Source organism: Amblyomma americanum, chromosome 3 (genome assembly GCF_052857255.1).
Source record: "Amblyomma americanum isolate KBUSLIRL-KWMA chromosome 3, ASM5285725v1, whole genome shotgun sequence".
Taxonomy (NCBI): Eukaryota; Metazoa; Arthropoda; class Arachnida; order Ixodida; family Ixodidae; genus Amblyomma; species Amblyomma americanum.
Window position 1 is genome coordinate 162,709,730 of NC_135499.1, and position 14,770 is coordinate 162,724,499.

Consider the following 14,770-nt stretch of genomic DNA (forward strand, 5'->3'; position numbering starts at 1 on the left):
GCAAGGGGTCGCACCGAAGGACAATGGCATTCCGTGGATTCCTTGGCAATGCTACAACACGCTGTCGCGTCCTGCTCTTAAAGGCGAAGCTTAAGCGTCCTCCAAATTTCTTTTTTTTTCCGGAGCTCTCCACTACGGCCTCTTTCTTCCTTTCTTCTTTCACTCCCTCCTTTATCCCTTCCCTTACGGAAGATACTGCGCCATTTTCTTCCCCTAAAAACCAAACCATGGCAAGTTCACGTGCGGCAAGGTAGCGCCCACGACCATTCTGCCACTATCATCACCATCAAAAAAGCTAGTATTAGCTTGTACGTCTAGGGAGCATACTGTGTTTATTCTTCTATGATTCCAACTAGTAACAAGTAACGTTGATGGCGTCGTTAGTGCGTGGATAGTCGGCAAGCGTAAGTTGTGTTCTAGTTTGTTGAACGAATCCTTCACCATGGGGAAAGGATACAACAATTACATGTGCAAGAAGCCGTTCCATCCGGCTTCACGGGACAACATCAAACGGGTAAGAATACTGCTGCTTGTTAATACGTTGTGTGCCTCCATTTGCTGCTTGGCGCTGGCCCGATTGTGTTCTCTGTGTTGAAAATGTGCTTTGAGCCTTTTTTCATCGCTCGCTTACTTCAGCGATATCCATGAACATTGCATTTTTTTATAATTCTGAGTCCGATCACAACGCGCCAGCGATCTAGGCGTTGACAAACCCCTTGATCCCTCACGGACTTGCGAAAACTACGAAGTAGAAATGATGTGTCCCTTGTAATTGTACTGACTACTGTCAGCAGTAGGCGTGCATATTCGGTCTTAAGATTTGTTGGCAGTGTTGCTATTTTCCCTTTAGTTATTCTGAGGGTATTTTTCTGCTTCGATGTTTCTACACAGTGTTGATGAGAGAGCTTTGCGATTGCGAAGGAATCCTATCTGGTATCTTTCATAACGGTTATAAACAACGTAGTTTTGCGAGATTATATGCTGTGATTATAAGCCACTTCATATATGTCAGCTAAGCACATTTTCTGTCATTAGTTTAAGAGCGCAGCGCAGTTGACTAGGGCATGCCGCGCCTTTGTGTCCATCTTCGTAACCGAGCTGCTTCCTGTTCATGTGCCGTGCAACAGCTTCAATGTGTTTGTTTTTCTGTCCGCGCAGGCATGGATGGCGGAGCAGAGGACTGAGAACGAAAAGAGGAAGCAAGAGGAGCTGAAGTTGCAGTACGAAAAAGAGCAGGATCTGTATAACAACAGGTAAACTTTGTGAAATAATGTGCTTCTGAATCTGACATTGTTCCAACTTACAAGTTTGTGTTTTCATTCGAACAAACCCAGGTTCGTTCCTAAAACCAGCAGCTGGCTTGCTGTAAGATCCCCTAAAAGCGTTGGACAGAGTTGCCCAGTATCATATGGCATGGGTACTGTAATGCAACTCATTTAGTCTGTTCGCAGTAAACATAGCACTAGTTGTCTGAAGGGGTACTCGTGGCAGAGTAACTATGATCATTTAAGGTGTCTGTTTTGTGACACGGACTTCACTGTGTTTGGCTGTTTGCTTTGTACAACAACTCTTAGTGGAGAGAGCAGGAGTTTTCTGCTATTAGTAAATAAGGATTCACACAGTGCATAGTATTTAACAGATGTCTGATATTCTTTTAGGAGCAAGTGAGGAGCCAGCAGAGCATAATTTGTTTCTGGGCTGCTGGTAGCATATATTTTTTTCCTGCATAATGACAGACATCTGTTTGTTATCTTTAACAAACATCTGTTAACTTCAGTGTCCGGTCTGAGTGCTCATGCAGTTTTGGAGCTCATTTAGCTCATCAGTCCAGGTGGCTTAAGTGCTCTATGTTTTATCAAAATGCTCTTTGTTATGCTTTGTACTTCCATCCTGATGACTCCTATAAAATGAGGGCTTACTGTGTAACAAAGCCAAAAGCAAGTTGTTCGACAGGAAACCTAATGTTTTTGTGACAGCTATCATTTGTTGTGGTGCTGCATTGAAAAAAATTCTCTCTTACTAAATCTATCAAAATGTTCATTGTCGTGTTTAAGAGGGGGTTCATTGCTACAATTGTGGTGTAGTTATTCCATTTCTCATGCCCTTGTTGGTACGCTTTTCACACTACATTCATTGCCGCCTTTTTTAGTGATAGTATCTTACTGCACACTGTTTAATGAATTGTCAGCAACTTAACAAGGCTTGTTCACATTTCCAGTGAGATGCCCATTTGGGTTGCTCGTTGAATGTGTACACCATGTTATAATTGAACAATGCACCTAGTGACAATGGTAGCCAGATCATTCACAGGAGCTGTGGAAAATCAAAAAGATTTTGCAGCATTGAACTGAATTTCGAAGTCTGCAATTGAGTGTATGACTTATACAGTACACATCTCAGTTCGAGGCTGTTTGCATGTGCTTACATAACTGCGAGATTATAGCACACTGCACTGAGGCAGGCTTCTGAAGTCTGCAAGTCAAATGTTTTGCGTGCGGTCAAAGATGGCATGCAAGCAGGAGCAGAAGACAGGGCAACTTCTCAGGACAGAAAATGACAAACTTGAACTGCTGCAGTTTAAAAATTGTCTTAAGTCAAGGGTTGAATCAGAGGAGGTGAAGGTCTCTGGGAGTATAAAGGATCATCTCACACATTTCGCCTAGGCAATTCAAGGGTAGTTGGAGGCAAAATTGACAGGTCGTCGAGAGAATTGGAAAGTAATGGTGCAGGAGAATTAAGTTTTGAGAGGTCGGCCATTGTCGGCCCCTTCTGATGCAGTGTGATTGAAAAAAGCTACAGCACCTTTTTTTTGCCTCCTATGATATTGTGACGAAGAAGACGACGAACTGTGCAGTGGCGCGGGCAGGAGCGCTAGCGCTAGGCCAGCAGCCATTAAATCATCTCATTGCCATCGATCATAGTGTCTGTTTCTTCGGCTGGCCACCACGTAACATTTGGTGGAGCTTGCGGGGTACCATCGACATCCTGGTCCGTGGAGCTTCGGTGTCCTTCGTCAGCTGTGGTCGTCAGCCGTGAGCTCTTGGCCTGCGTCGCTCGGCCATGCCCCAGCCTTTCAGACCCGAACCGACCTCGCCGTTGTTCCCCCCCGCCTAGACCACTCAACACGACGAACTGAACCCGACGCAAGGACCTGACCTATCGACCCCACTGACCCGAGACGCCGCTTACATCTGAAGACACCATTCCCCTGCCCAGGCCGTTCGGCGCGTCCTGGGGCCTCGACCGTCGGCTCTTGGCGGCCTGCGGCTCGGAAGCTTCAAGACCAGGAATCATTGAGCCATCTCATTCATCGTGGCGGCCAGCACCTCACCTCTTTCTCGTTCCTGTTCGACCATCCTCTTAAGCCCGTAATCATTTCGCGCGTCTCTGTGTCACCGATCGGGACGATCGTTCGGTGGCCCCGAGTAGTGTGACGAAGAAGGCGACGAACTGTGCAGTGGCGTGGGCAGGAGCACTCGCGCTAGGCCAGCAGCCATTAAATCATCATCTCATTCCCATCGATCATCGTGTATTTCTTAGGCTGGCCGCCACGTAACAATATGGCCACAGTCGTTAGCAAGTGTACTGTTTTGTCAATCTATGTCTACAGCATATAGACTTCAGACTTCTCCCTGGCTTAAATACTGTGACATTAAACGGGCATTGTCCAATGGGAAAAATCACCCACTTTCACTTCTGAACCAGTTTCCTCTAATCATACCAGAAAAACATGCGATGGTGTGGTAGGCTGGGATAGGTCTGTTGGGCCCTTGGAAAGAAGACCTCACTATTTTTCCAACACATGCACATAGGAATTTAGAAGTGCAGTCTTGCTTCTGTGAATGCATGCATGTGCTTGCAGCTGTTATAGATAGACATTAGACACAGGCTATGAGGAAGTTTTTGTTCACAACTCCTGTGCTCTATAAACAATTGCATTTACCTGTACGCTTGTTTCGTGTTTACTCTTGTTCATCTGTTTTTGTAGCGATAGCTGCATTACGGCAGCATATCGAGCCTTCAGCGTGGCGGTGCTGCCACCCTGTGGCTGCGCCGCCACACTGTCACGTGGTTGGTCACGTGGTGCGGAGCAGCTGCCGGCAGCGCGGCGCTGTGGCTGATCACGTGGTTGGTCACGTGGTTGGTCACGTGGTTGTTCACGTGACCAAGTTTCACTCAACCAGCTGTAGCTATCGCGTCACTCCAGGTTTAACCAGAGCTAAACCACCGCCAATTTTTTTTGTCACGAGATCCTTACATTGTTGCTCGTGTTCTTTTTTTTTTTTTCAGGTCTCTTGTCAGCAAAGAAAGCAAAGAAAAACTGTCACTCAATTTTATGTATGAAGCTCCACCAGGTGTCAAAAGAGGTGAGCTGTGTTATTTGTTGCAGGTTTGCAGGAAAGGTGCATTTGGGTACGAGTGGATCAAGGTGGTCACTCTACTGGCTGTTTTTATTAAAAATTTTATGTAAAAGTGGGCCTTCCGTTTAACATAGCTGCTGAGCTATAGCTTTTATTGCACCTTCCGAGAGGTTTTCAACATGATGTCACTTATGCTATCTTACATGGTTTTCTGCCCTTATTAAATCTCGGTTAACTTAAGACAAGAATTCAGGAGAAATGCTTTGGATATTTGGAAAATTGAATCTTTAAAAGTCGGTTATTCAAGGCATGGTGTTGCTAACAGCCAGAACTCATGCATTCTTTAATGTATTTGGCCAGTAGCATGACCACCTCTCTAAGGAGGTCACTCGTATATTGCCTGAGAACCTTCTGTCGCGACCATTACTGATCCAGTTGCAGTGTACCTTTACAACTAGCAAATCAAGGAATCTAAAAATAGGTCTGTTCTGCACAACTGTAGAGACTTTGTCAAAGAACAAAAAAAGCACGGATCTGTGCACTATAGAACTTAGGTCCTGCAATGCCATGCTTCATTTCAATATGACTACTTCATTGTCAGCAATAGTTATGCAATGCCATGCTTCATTTCAATATGACTACTTCATTGTCAGCAATAGTTATGCAATGCCATGCTTCATTTCAATATGACTACTTCATTGTCAGCAATAGTTATGTCTTACCGTTTTTTCCTATTCAGCTCTAACTGCTTCTGCCTAGTGCCACCTGCTGCCATTTTATCAGAGGGAATTTTCAATTCTCACCTCTCTGCCTTGGCTCTCCCATCCTTATATCTAGCTGTTGTTAAACCCAGCTAGACAATATGAACCTTTGGTGGGCATTTTTGTGTAATTTTTCATTAATCATAACTTCAACCAGCTCCTTTTCCTTTGCTTTAATACAGAACACCAAAAGGAAGATGATGAACCGGAGTTCAAGTTTGAATGGCAGCGCAAATACAATGCCCCCCGAGAAGAGTGAGTATATGTTGGATTGCCACGATGTACTCTTGTGGATAGGATGGCCATCTTCAATATTTTTGTTACATCACATGAATAGGCTCATACGTCAGGGAAGTGTGAAGGTTATGTCATAATGTTTGTGCATCTGTTTTGTCGAGATTGTACTGCTTCCAGTGGTGATAACTTCTGGAAGCAAAATTTTTCTTCCTGGGATTAAGAAGTATTCCTGCTGAGATGCAAGTTTCTTACTTAGTGGCAAAATTGAAGTTGTTACATTAAAATAAATGTTCAGAATGTCATCCTTGCCAAGTGCCCATAATTTCTTAATTATAGCCCCCAACAGCAACGAAGCACTTCCACCTCTGGTGCACTAGTCCCTCTATACTGTCATAGAAAAATGACAGTCAGTTTTGGATACCTGGAACAGCTTGCTGCATTGGTGACATCCTCATTGGACATAAAGCGCTTACCCTTTATTAAGGTGCTAAGTCACTTAAGCCTGTGCCTGGATCACTGTGGGACGTTATACCACATCAAACCTGAACACCATATTAAGGTGCTCTCAGTGAGCCATTGGTATTGGGAACAGACACCCTCATTCTTTTACATTGACATTGCTACTAGTGGGGAGTGTATTAATAATTTATGCACTGTTCAGAAAACAGGCATTCCAAACTTTCATTAGACTGTAACATCTATCAATTCCAACCTTGATGAAAAGTTACAGCCGCAGAAACGGAACTTGTTGAGCACTCTTCGTATGTCATCATTCCTAATGGATGACTGTGTGCATATTTTTCCAAGCAGTCACATTTCAGTGAAACTTTTCCTTCTTCTGTTTCATTATTCATTAGGTTCCATTAGGGAACAAGCAGTTGATACGTCACAATTTTGTAATATCATAGCAACCGGCTGCTGGAACCAAACCCGAAACTACATGATAGAAGACATTCAGTTATAAATTTTTTACATGGCACTAGCAACTTTTATGTGGGGATACATGTGTGGTGATCAAAAGAAAGAACACATAACAAAAAACTTTATGTCCCTATCGTTTTGAATTTTGCATTCATGCAAGCATGTGTTACTGAGAAACATATCAGGAGATGTGTGAGGTCTTTCTTCTAGCATGAGGCATAAACTTGTGCTTGCGTATGAAATCATTATGTTGGTTTAAATGGATATCATATATACTCGTTTGTAACACAGAATTTTTTTGTCTTACCGAAAATGGTAGTGAAAAGCCACCCCCCACTATATAGTCGGAATATTATGCTGACAGAAACACGCTTATAGTCGCCGACCAATTTATCGGACTAGGCGGGAGCCAGAAAATGGTCCGAATAATCGAACAGCCCGAAAAATTTATGAACTTCAATAGCACATTAGCATCATCAGCATGTATAATTAGGTGAGAGGAATTGAGTATATCTATCTTATAAGTCATTTTTATAAAGATTAAATAAATATTGGTCCAAGTATAGACCCCTGCAGAACACCATTGGTTATGTTTAGCCTTAGCGATACACCATTGTTGAGTAGAACATAGTGGTACCTGTTTGTAAGATAATTATGCATCATAGTGCTACTCTACATATACGATAGTTATAAAGTTTAGCCTAGTGTACCTCGTAATTAACAGAATTGAAAGCTTGGTCGAGGAAGAGCCCTATTGTAAACAATTTGTTTAGTATATTATTGAGTATTTCATGTTTTATATTCAGTAGCGCCTCTTCAGTTCACTGATTTTTGTGAAATCAACAGATATTATGTTGTACTTATGAAGAAAACTTGTCAGCTGTGTGGTAACAAGTCTCAGAGTTTGGACAGAACTGGAAGTACAGAAATTGGCCTGTAATTATCGCATTATCACCGCTTCATGCACGAGGTACCTTAAGCTTGTCCGGAAATATGTTAGTCTCTAACATAAAATTAATGTTGTGGGTTAAAGGAACATATAGTAGGCTGTGTTTCAAGGGGCATGCCTTGTTATCATCAAAGCCAGGAGCAACTCCATTCTTCAGATTGTTAATGCGAAAGAATTTCCTGTCTCATGAGTGGCATGTACAGGACCTGTCGGCAGAGCGTGTGCGCACAAAAATGGTCACACAGGGCCTGTCTGCAGATCCTGTCGGCAGAGCATGTCTGCACGAAAATGACCATTCGAAAAAAGAAATTTGCCGGCATTGCAGTTCAAACCCAGGCCCTCTGTGTGCCAGGTGGGTACGCAATGCATACACCACGAAGGGTCATTGGTTGGTTCAAGCACGTTAGAGGTGAAGTGTTTTGGGGATGTGTACTGATTTTAGACAGCAATGACTTGCAAAAAAGTTGCTGCCGTCATCCAAGGGTCACACGTTGGCATCTCTTGCTCACATCGACAGTACCCTGGGAGCAGTAGTGTGGACAATTATAGCCTTGCAGTAGCAATCCTGCTCTAATAAACTGCTTTCCACGCGACAGGGGTATAATACGGAAAAACCACTCTAGCTGGTGCTTAACCTGCCGCTGTTGTGCGTTCACAATGCCATACCAGGAAGCCAATCTTACTGGCACTCGGTTTTTCGCGGCCTCTGGAGTTGCCGCAAGTGCCTTCAAAACATCGCTAAAACTTGGTAAATGGTATCTCCATTTCTCTAATAAAGATTGCCTGAGTTGTCATCTCATCACTGACTAAATTGCCCTGCTCTTGCATGCGTTTCTGATGAAATCTTATATTAAAATTTCTGCTATATTGCTTTATTTTACAATTTTTTTACCTGTTAGCTTTAACAAGGTTTGATTGCAAATGATATTCAGTTTTGATGCTAAGACCAAATCCATAATGCAGGTCACAAGTCATACTGTAAATGACCATAAAAAAAGTTCAACTTACAACAAGCTGTATTGCAGCAGTGCTTGCAGTTCCATGTTGCCATCAGGCGTAATTATGGTTGGCTTGGCGAGTTGAAAAATTGTGTATTTTAGAGAACATCATTGTTGGCAACAGGCTCTGGTGGTGAGTACAGAGTTGATGGGGGGCATGCCATTGTGAATGATTTTAATTTATACCTCTTGATGCAGTAACATGCCTGTATATTTGTGCCGCACTGTTGCTGGTGTAATTTTGATTTGAGCAGACCGTTTGAATGCTGTTATAAGAATTGGAGAAGCATCCGCAAAAAAAAATAGTATTCTTACTACAAATTGTCATTGATCTGAAAAGGCGCAAATTAATGTAGAAGTGATGTTCATGTTAAATGCTTGGGGTATTATTGTTTCTTGTTTTTATTTTTAGCAGTGTTGTTATGAATAAGGAATTGTTTGTAACAAGAGGTTTCACGGTCTGCATACAGGGAGACACGAAGCAGCCGACTCCAGCACTTCCGTCAATTCCGTCGTCGCGAGCACAGAGACAGAACGATGCCCTTTTCATCTTACGACTGCGTACTGTAACCATATGAATGATCTTGGGCACTTCATTAGCAGAAGGCAGCAGCTCAATTTCCATCAGGCATTTAGCTGCACACAAAAGAAAGCAGGTCGAATGTCACTGCTTTTTGCTGGTAGCCTAGCGAATGTTTAAGTTTTGTCACTCTTTCAGCTTTGCCAAGGACAACAAGGAAATTCGGGACCAGCCATTTGGGATTCCTGTGCGCAACGTTCGCTGCATCAGGTGCCACAACTGGGGACACATCAACACTGACCGAGAGTGTCCCATGTTCAACCAGGCCTCCACTTCTTCAGGTGAGCAGCACTTCCTTGTCTGAAATTTGTGGGTGACACGTCACCAAGGTCATGGTGTAGCATTTTCTTCTTTGCTTGCTTTGCCTGCTTGCTTGCTTGCTTGCTGGCTTGCTTGCTGGCTTGCTTTCTTGCTTATTATTTATTAATTTCTTTATTTCACACACTTTCACACTTTCCTACCCAAGGGTATTACAGAAAGGAATGCGAGAGGCAAAACACTCTGCAGAGTAGATTATAAGTTACCAAAAGGCAAAAAATACAGCAGACTCTTTTAGCTTGTGTCTGAAATAGTAGGATGGAGGGAGGAAGGACTTGCACAGTTGAAAACCATTATACCTGTTAGTTTACAAAATTGGAACACCTGTGTTAAACATGTAATCTAAGCACGTTGAAATGCATGAGAGGCTAGCAAAAACAGGTGCTATCTTAGGATGTCATAAAAGAGACAGTGTTTAGAGCACTTACAGTGCTACTAAAGGTCTAATAAGCTACGAATTTTTGTGCATCTAATTCTTTCATGGCAAGAATAATTATAGTAAAATTAAATGAGCTTCATTGTTGCATCTGAATTTTGAGTGCAGCATAAATTCTGCTATGGTGTGGAATTGGCAGGTTTTATTATTCTCATATTTTTCACTGCACAGCTATAATACAGGAGATGAAAACTATGCAATGCAAAAATGTTGTAAGAATGTAAATGCAAATGTAGCCTCAACTTTTACCTGCAAAAAATTGTGTTGTTGATGGGTAAATTGATGATTTCGAACAAACTTTCCGGGGATGGAGCTACCAGAGCTGCCATGCGTTTCTCGCTTCTCTGTTACAGTGGTGACGTGGTTGAATTCAGTAGAAAAAAATTTCCTCAGGCTAATGGTAGATCACACACATAAGTAATCAACCGTAGCCATGGATTTATGTGATGCTTTGTTTTCGTGTTTTATTCTTTTTAAGTTGGGTAATAAAAATCATGTACTATATGTAAAGTTCAGGTTCTGCTGCAAATTATTCAACAAAAGTTCATTATTTGTGTTTTTTTTTTCAGATTTAATTTTTCCAGCAAAGATAATTGACTACCAGCACTTGTTTTTGCGTAGTGCATAAAATGCGGGATACTTTTTGCTCATAATTTTTGTCAACAAATATAGTAATTTCTGATGCCAAAAGAAATTGTTGACCAAATCAGATATATCTTTTTGTCTGTTGTTTACTGTGATTATTACCGTACCCTTGTGCAACACCTCCGTGTCTCTGCTAGAGCTGCCTTTCTTTGTTTGCACACTGCAAAAACACGTATTCAAAATCTTGGCCAATTTAAATGCAAAGCAACCTTGGAAAACCTTTCTGGCTTTCTTCTACCTCTCATGCTCCTCCTCACATCCCTGGAGCAGTACGTCGTTAGCATAGGTAGTGCCTAACAAAGGTGCTAAAAGGATGCCCTGGCAGTACATGAGTTCTGATCTCTCACATTAAACGAAGGTATAGACGACAATTTAAGGTTATGGAGAAATTAAAACAATAATTAACCCATAACAGTGCTCTAGGATAACTATCAGACATCACTAGTTCTGATGTGTCTCCCACAGCATTATACTCTTGAATGCGCATAATCTTTTGCACTATGTTTGGCGGCATTTTCAAGTAGAAAGCAAAGGGCCCTATAGATACAGCTCAGCTGTAGGTAGTAGTTTATAACGAAGGGAGTCAACTGAGTTACATTGGATACTGCACTGAAAGTGGCATAATAAAAAGAATATTTAGCTGTATCCATCTTTTCCCTTTTTCTCCAGCTTTGTACGATTCGTCCTCCGAGGAAGACAGTTGGGGCATTGATGAAACCATATCGAGAATTCCGGGCAGACAAGGCAGTTCTGATTGGGATAAACCTGCATTCTTCTCCTCACGGCTTCCGGTTTCCATGATCAGTGAACATACATGCGCTCCCTCTCTTGAGGGAGGAAACAGTCTCTTGCATCAGCAGACTGTCCCATTACTTCCGAGAGCAAGTTCCCCATTGAAGCAGCAGCCCATTCTTCCACTTCCCACTGGGAATTTCCTTTGCCGGCAGCCTGCTTCACCGCTTCCTGCGCAAAATTGCCGTCATACTGCTGTGTCCTCTATGCCTGTGCAAAGTATCTGCGGTGCTTCATCACTTCCGCCAAGAGGTTGCCTTCAAGAAATTTTGTAGTATTGTATTAAATAATGCAAAAGCATTTATTTTTCAGCAGAGGTGGCGGGCAGCAATACAGTGAAAGCTCGTTAATTCAGACTTTATGAATTCAAATTTCTTGATAATTTGAACTGACGACTTTGTTTTTCCGCACTTCATTTGAGTCTGTGTTTAACATAGCCTGCTAATTCGAGTGCGAATTGGTTCTGCCATTGATAATTCAAACTGCGCATCGTCGCATGTTGGTATACAGCAAACCGAGCAATGCACCCACAAAGATCCTCTTCCTCTTTGGTGAAGATGTGGAGATGGTAAAACCGGTGTGTGAGGCCGTAGAAAACATGCGGATGGGTAGAGGCGGTGTCAGGGAGGACTTCTCTTCATGTTCAGCGGTAGCATTGCAGCAGCAATTATCTGTGACTGCCAAATTTTGCACGCAACTGTTGCTTGTAGCGGGGGATCTTGAAGGCTGCCATGTTAGCTTTTGTTGTTGAATGATCAATGGCATGACCACTTCTTAGGTATAGCGTGCCAAGCATGTCGTAGCATCACTAGCATTTACAAAACCATGGTCATGCAAGAAACTATATCGTGCCCAGGTCTCGGCTTTCCAGTGCCCTCTGCATCATATTACCATGCGATTAGTTGCAGCGGCAATGGCATCAGTCGCCTCAAGTTAAGCCTACACTGTTCGTCATGGTGTAGTGATTTAGAAATGTTGTCCCGTCTGCACTAATTACAGTGCCAAAATGCTTCAACAGAAGGTTGAAACCATGTGTGAAGCCTACACCGTGCTGTTATCGAAGTGAGATAATGCCAAAAGACATGTTCATTGGTTTTGTGATTTGCAACTTGGGCCAGAAGAGTAATGTGCAACCATTCAGTGACTTCACTTTTTAACGGTTATGCAACCTCCGCAACTCGCAAGTGTGAATTTGCAAGTCGTGGAGGTTCCAGAACCGTTTTGTTCAAAATTAAGCGGCAGCAGCAGCACTTCAGCCTTGTGACCACGGTACTTGCGACTATGCTCATAGGTAGCCACACAACTTTTGCGGCTCTGATGGGTCCCTTCATTGAGCAAGTTGGTACACACTGAGCACTGCCCACCTTTTCAGTTTTGAAGGCATAGAGGGGGCCTTCTGCTATGTTCAGTCTTTAGTATAGAAATTGTTGGCCATTGCCTTCCAGGAAAAAACATAGTGATCACAGAATTTTTTAGAGCGGTAAAATAGGGTAATCTCACTTCCCGGCTGGTTCCCGATCGCTGTGACCTGCATTTTGTGTTCACTTTCGTTAGTTTCAACTTTGATTAATTAGAAATGCATTGCCATTTCCTTGCAGTTCAAATTAACGAGCTTTTTCTGTAGTGGGGATATTCAAGTCGCCTCAGTAAATCATTTATTTTGCATTGTAGTATCGAACTGAAGTAGTGTAGCATCTCTTTTTAGCTTCCTTAGGGCTCAATAGTAAAACCTTACCTCAAGCACTTTTTTGTATCGTTAGTGCATCAGTATGTGTGATGTCCCATCTAAATTATAGTTTCATTTCACTTATTGTGTTCTCATGGGCCTGGAGACATTGCATGAGGTTTATGAAAATGGCTGCATAGTAGTTAGTATAGCTTATGGAAAAGAAAAGCAAAATGAAACAATAATAAGAGGGAAAAAACCAAAAAAGGAAATTCCAGAAGCACTAAGCATGATCAGTGGGCATACATTACACAAGGTTATAAAAATGAACTAAATTCGGTGCCAGAGAAAGAGGTATACAGCAAGTTGAGTCAAAGATGTGCTCTAAAAGAGGGTGTGCAATCGTTCTCCTGACAGCAGGTTGGGCCATGGGTTTATTTAATGAGTTGATCAGTTCTGCAGTCGGAATGGTCACAGTCAGTAGAGAAAGCCATTTCAAAGAGAAGAGCGTGCATTGAAAAAAAAAAACGTGCTTTGTCGCTGGGCTGCAGCGACAGATGTAGCAGTGATGCCACAGTTAATAGATAAGGCGATGTTATCAGAGCTAATGCATTAAAAACAAGTGTAGCGTTTGAAGTGTATCTGTATGACGATGGTGGCTGTGGTTTACATAGAGGGCATTCTTACTGGTGGTTTTAGTAACAGGGTTTCAGTAACAGGGCTCTATCATTTAGCTTATGTTACTTTTTACTAATAGCAGTAGCACTTCTACAAGCAGCTCTTAAGTATATCGGGGAAACTGGGAGGGGGGCCACTTTTTCAGGGAGAAATCTTTCACTCTTCTCGACTCTCAGTTCAAAAATTGCACCAACATTAGGCACTGTTATCGTTGCAGGTTCTCGTTGTTTAAATGGATTGTTTTAAAAGGATTAAGAATAAAGTTTACACAAACAGGGCCTAATAGTTCATGGATTGTTTTAAAAGGATTAAGAATAGAGTTTACATAAACAGTGTCTAATAGTTCATCATGCTGTCATTTGTAATTAAAAGCTTAAGATTTGTGACCAAAATACTATATCACTAAAAATGTGTTCAAGTATAGCAGCTATGATAATATGATGGGTTATCGCAGTTTATTTATTTATTTATACATATGTAAATTTGTGGCGTAATTCATATCCATTCTACATGCACAGAGCACTCGCTGTGTGTTGTATCTTTCTTGTCCCATATCTATGCGTTGTTTTCTGGTGTGCATAAAAAATTGCTGCATAAAAACTAGCATAACAATTTGCTGGTCCTTAAGAAGAGGGGGATGGGGGGAATGGCCAAAATATCTCTTTTTTCTTTTAATCGCTCGTATGCCCCGTTTTCTATGTTGTCCCGAGGTTTCATTGCTAAAATCCACTGGGAAGTACTCTAAAAAAAAAATTTTTTCGTGAATCGCGATGGCACTGCATATCAGGGAAATGCTGGAAAAGTTGGTGTTTTTTATTTCCATTCCAGTTTTCTGACTATTGCTCATTTTGTGCAGCAGATTTCTTCACGACTGTTCTACTTTGAGACCATTTGTTTTGTTGCGCTCACAGAACCTTATTTTATGCAGTGGCATTCTTGCTTTTTCATTTTTATGGAGTGTAGATTTTTGATGTGACATCTTGTTTACAGTTTAGATGCGTCTATGGCAACTGCTTGAAAACAGCAAAATTTTGGTCATGGAAAAAAAGATCAAAGAATGTCACCACGTGTAACGTGCTTTCAGAAATGCAGTGAATTTTGGCCCAGTCTTCTACCACATTTTGTCTAGTGTGCAGGCATTTCACAAGATGTAGAAGAGAAAAAATTTGTACAAAGAAGAGTTCATTAAATATAATATTGAAGTTTTGTGCACTTAAGTTTGAAAGCATTACTGACATGTAGCGAAAATTTCTTTGAAGTCTATCAAAAAATAAGCAAATTCGGTTTGAAAGCAATGTCCTCTCGTAATTAGCATTGTAACAGCTCCAGAACCAGAGGATCTTACAATAGGTTTAGATATGAAGCACAAACACTGCAGAAAAATAAAGTAGCTTTCTGATTTTAATGCATCCCTGGATTTTTATATGT

At 41.8% G+C, this 14,770-nt stretch overlaps 1 protein-coding gene across 1 annotated transcript in view; it reads left to right on the top strand.

Moving 5' to 3' along the window:
- Window positions 1–332: 332 nt before the first annotated feature.
- Window positions 333–14,770, top strand: part of LOC144125315 (uncharacterized) — a 30,713-nt gene continuing 16,275 nt past the window's right edge. The window contains exons 1-5 of the mRNA XM_077658580.1: window positions 333–514; window positions 1,159–1,253; window positions 4,291–4,367; window positions 5,305–5,377; window positions 8,946–9,088. Of these exons, the coding sequence (XP_077514706.1) occupies window positions 443–514; window positions 1,159–1,253; window positions 4,291–4,367; window positions 5,305–5,377; window positions 8,946–9,088 (460 nt within the window). The 5' untranslated portion in view covers window positions 333–442. The remainder of the gene's footprint in view (window positions 515–1,158; window positions 1,254–4,290; window positions 4,368–5,304; window positions 5,378–8,945; window positions 9,089–14,770) is intronic.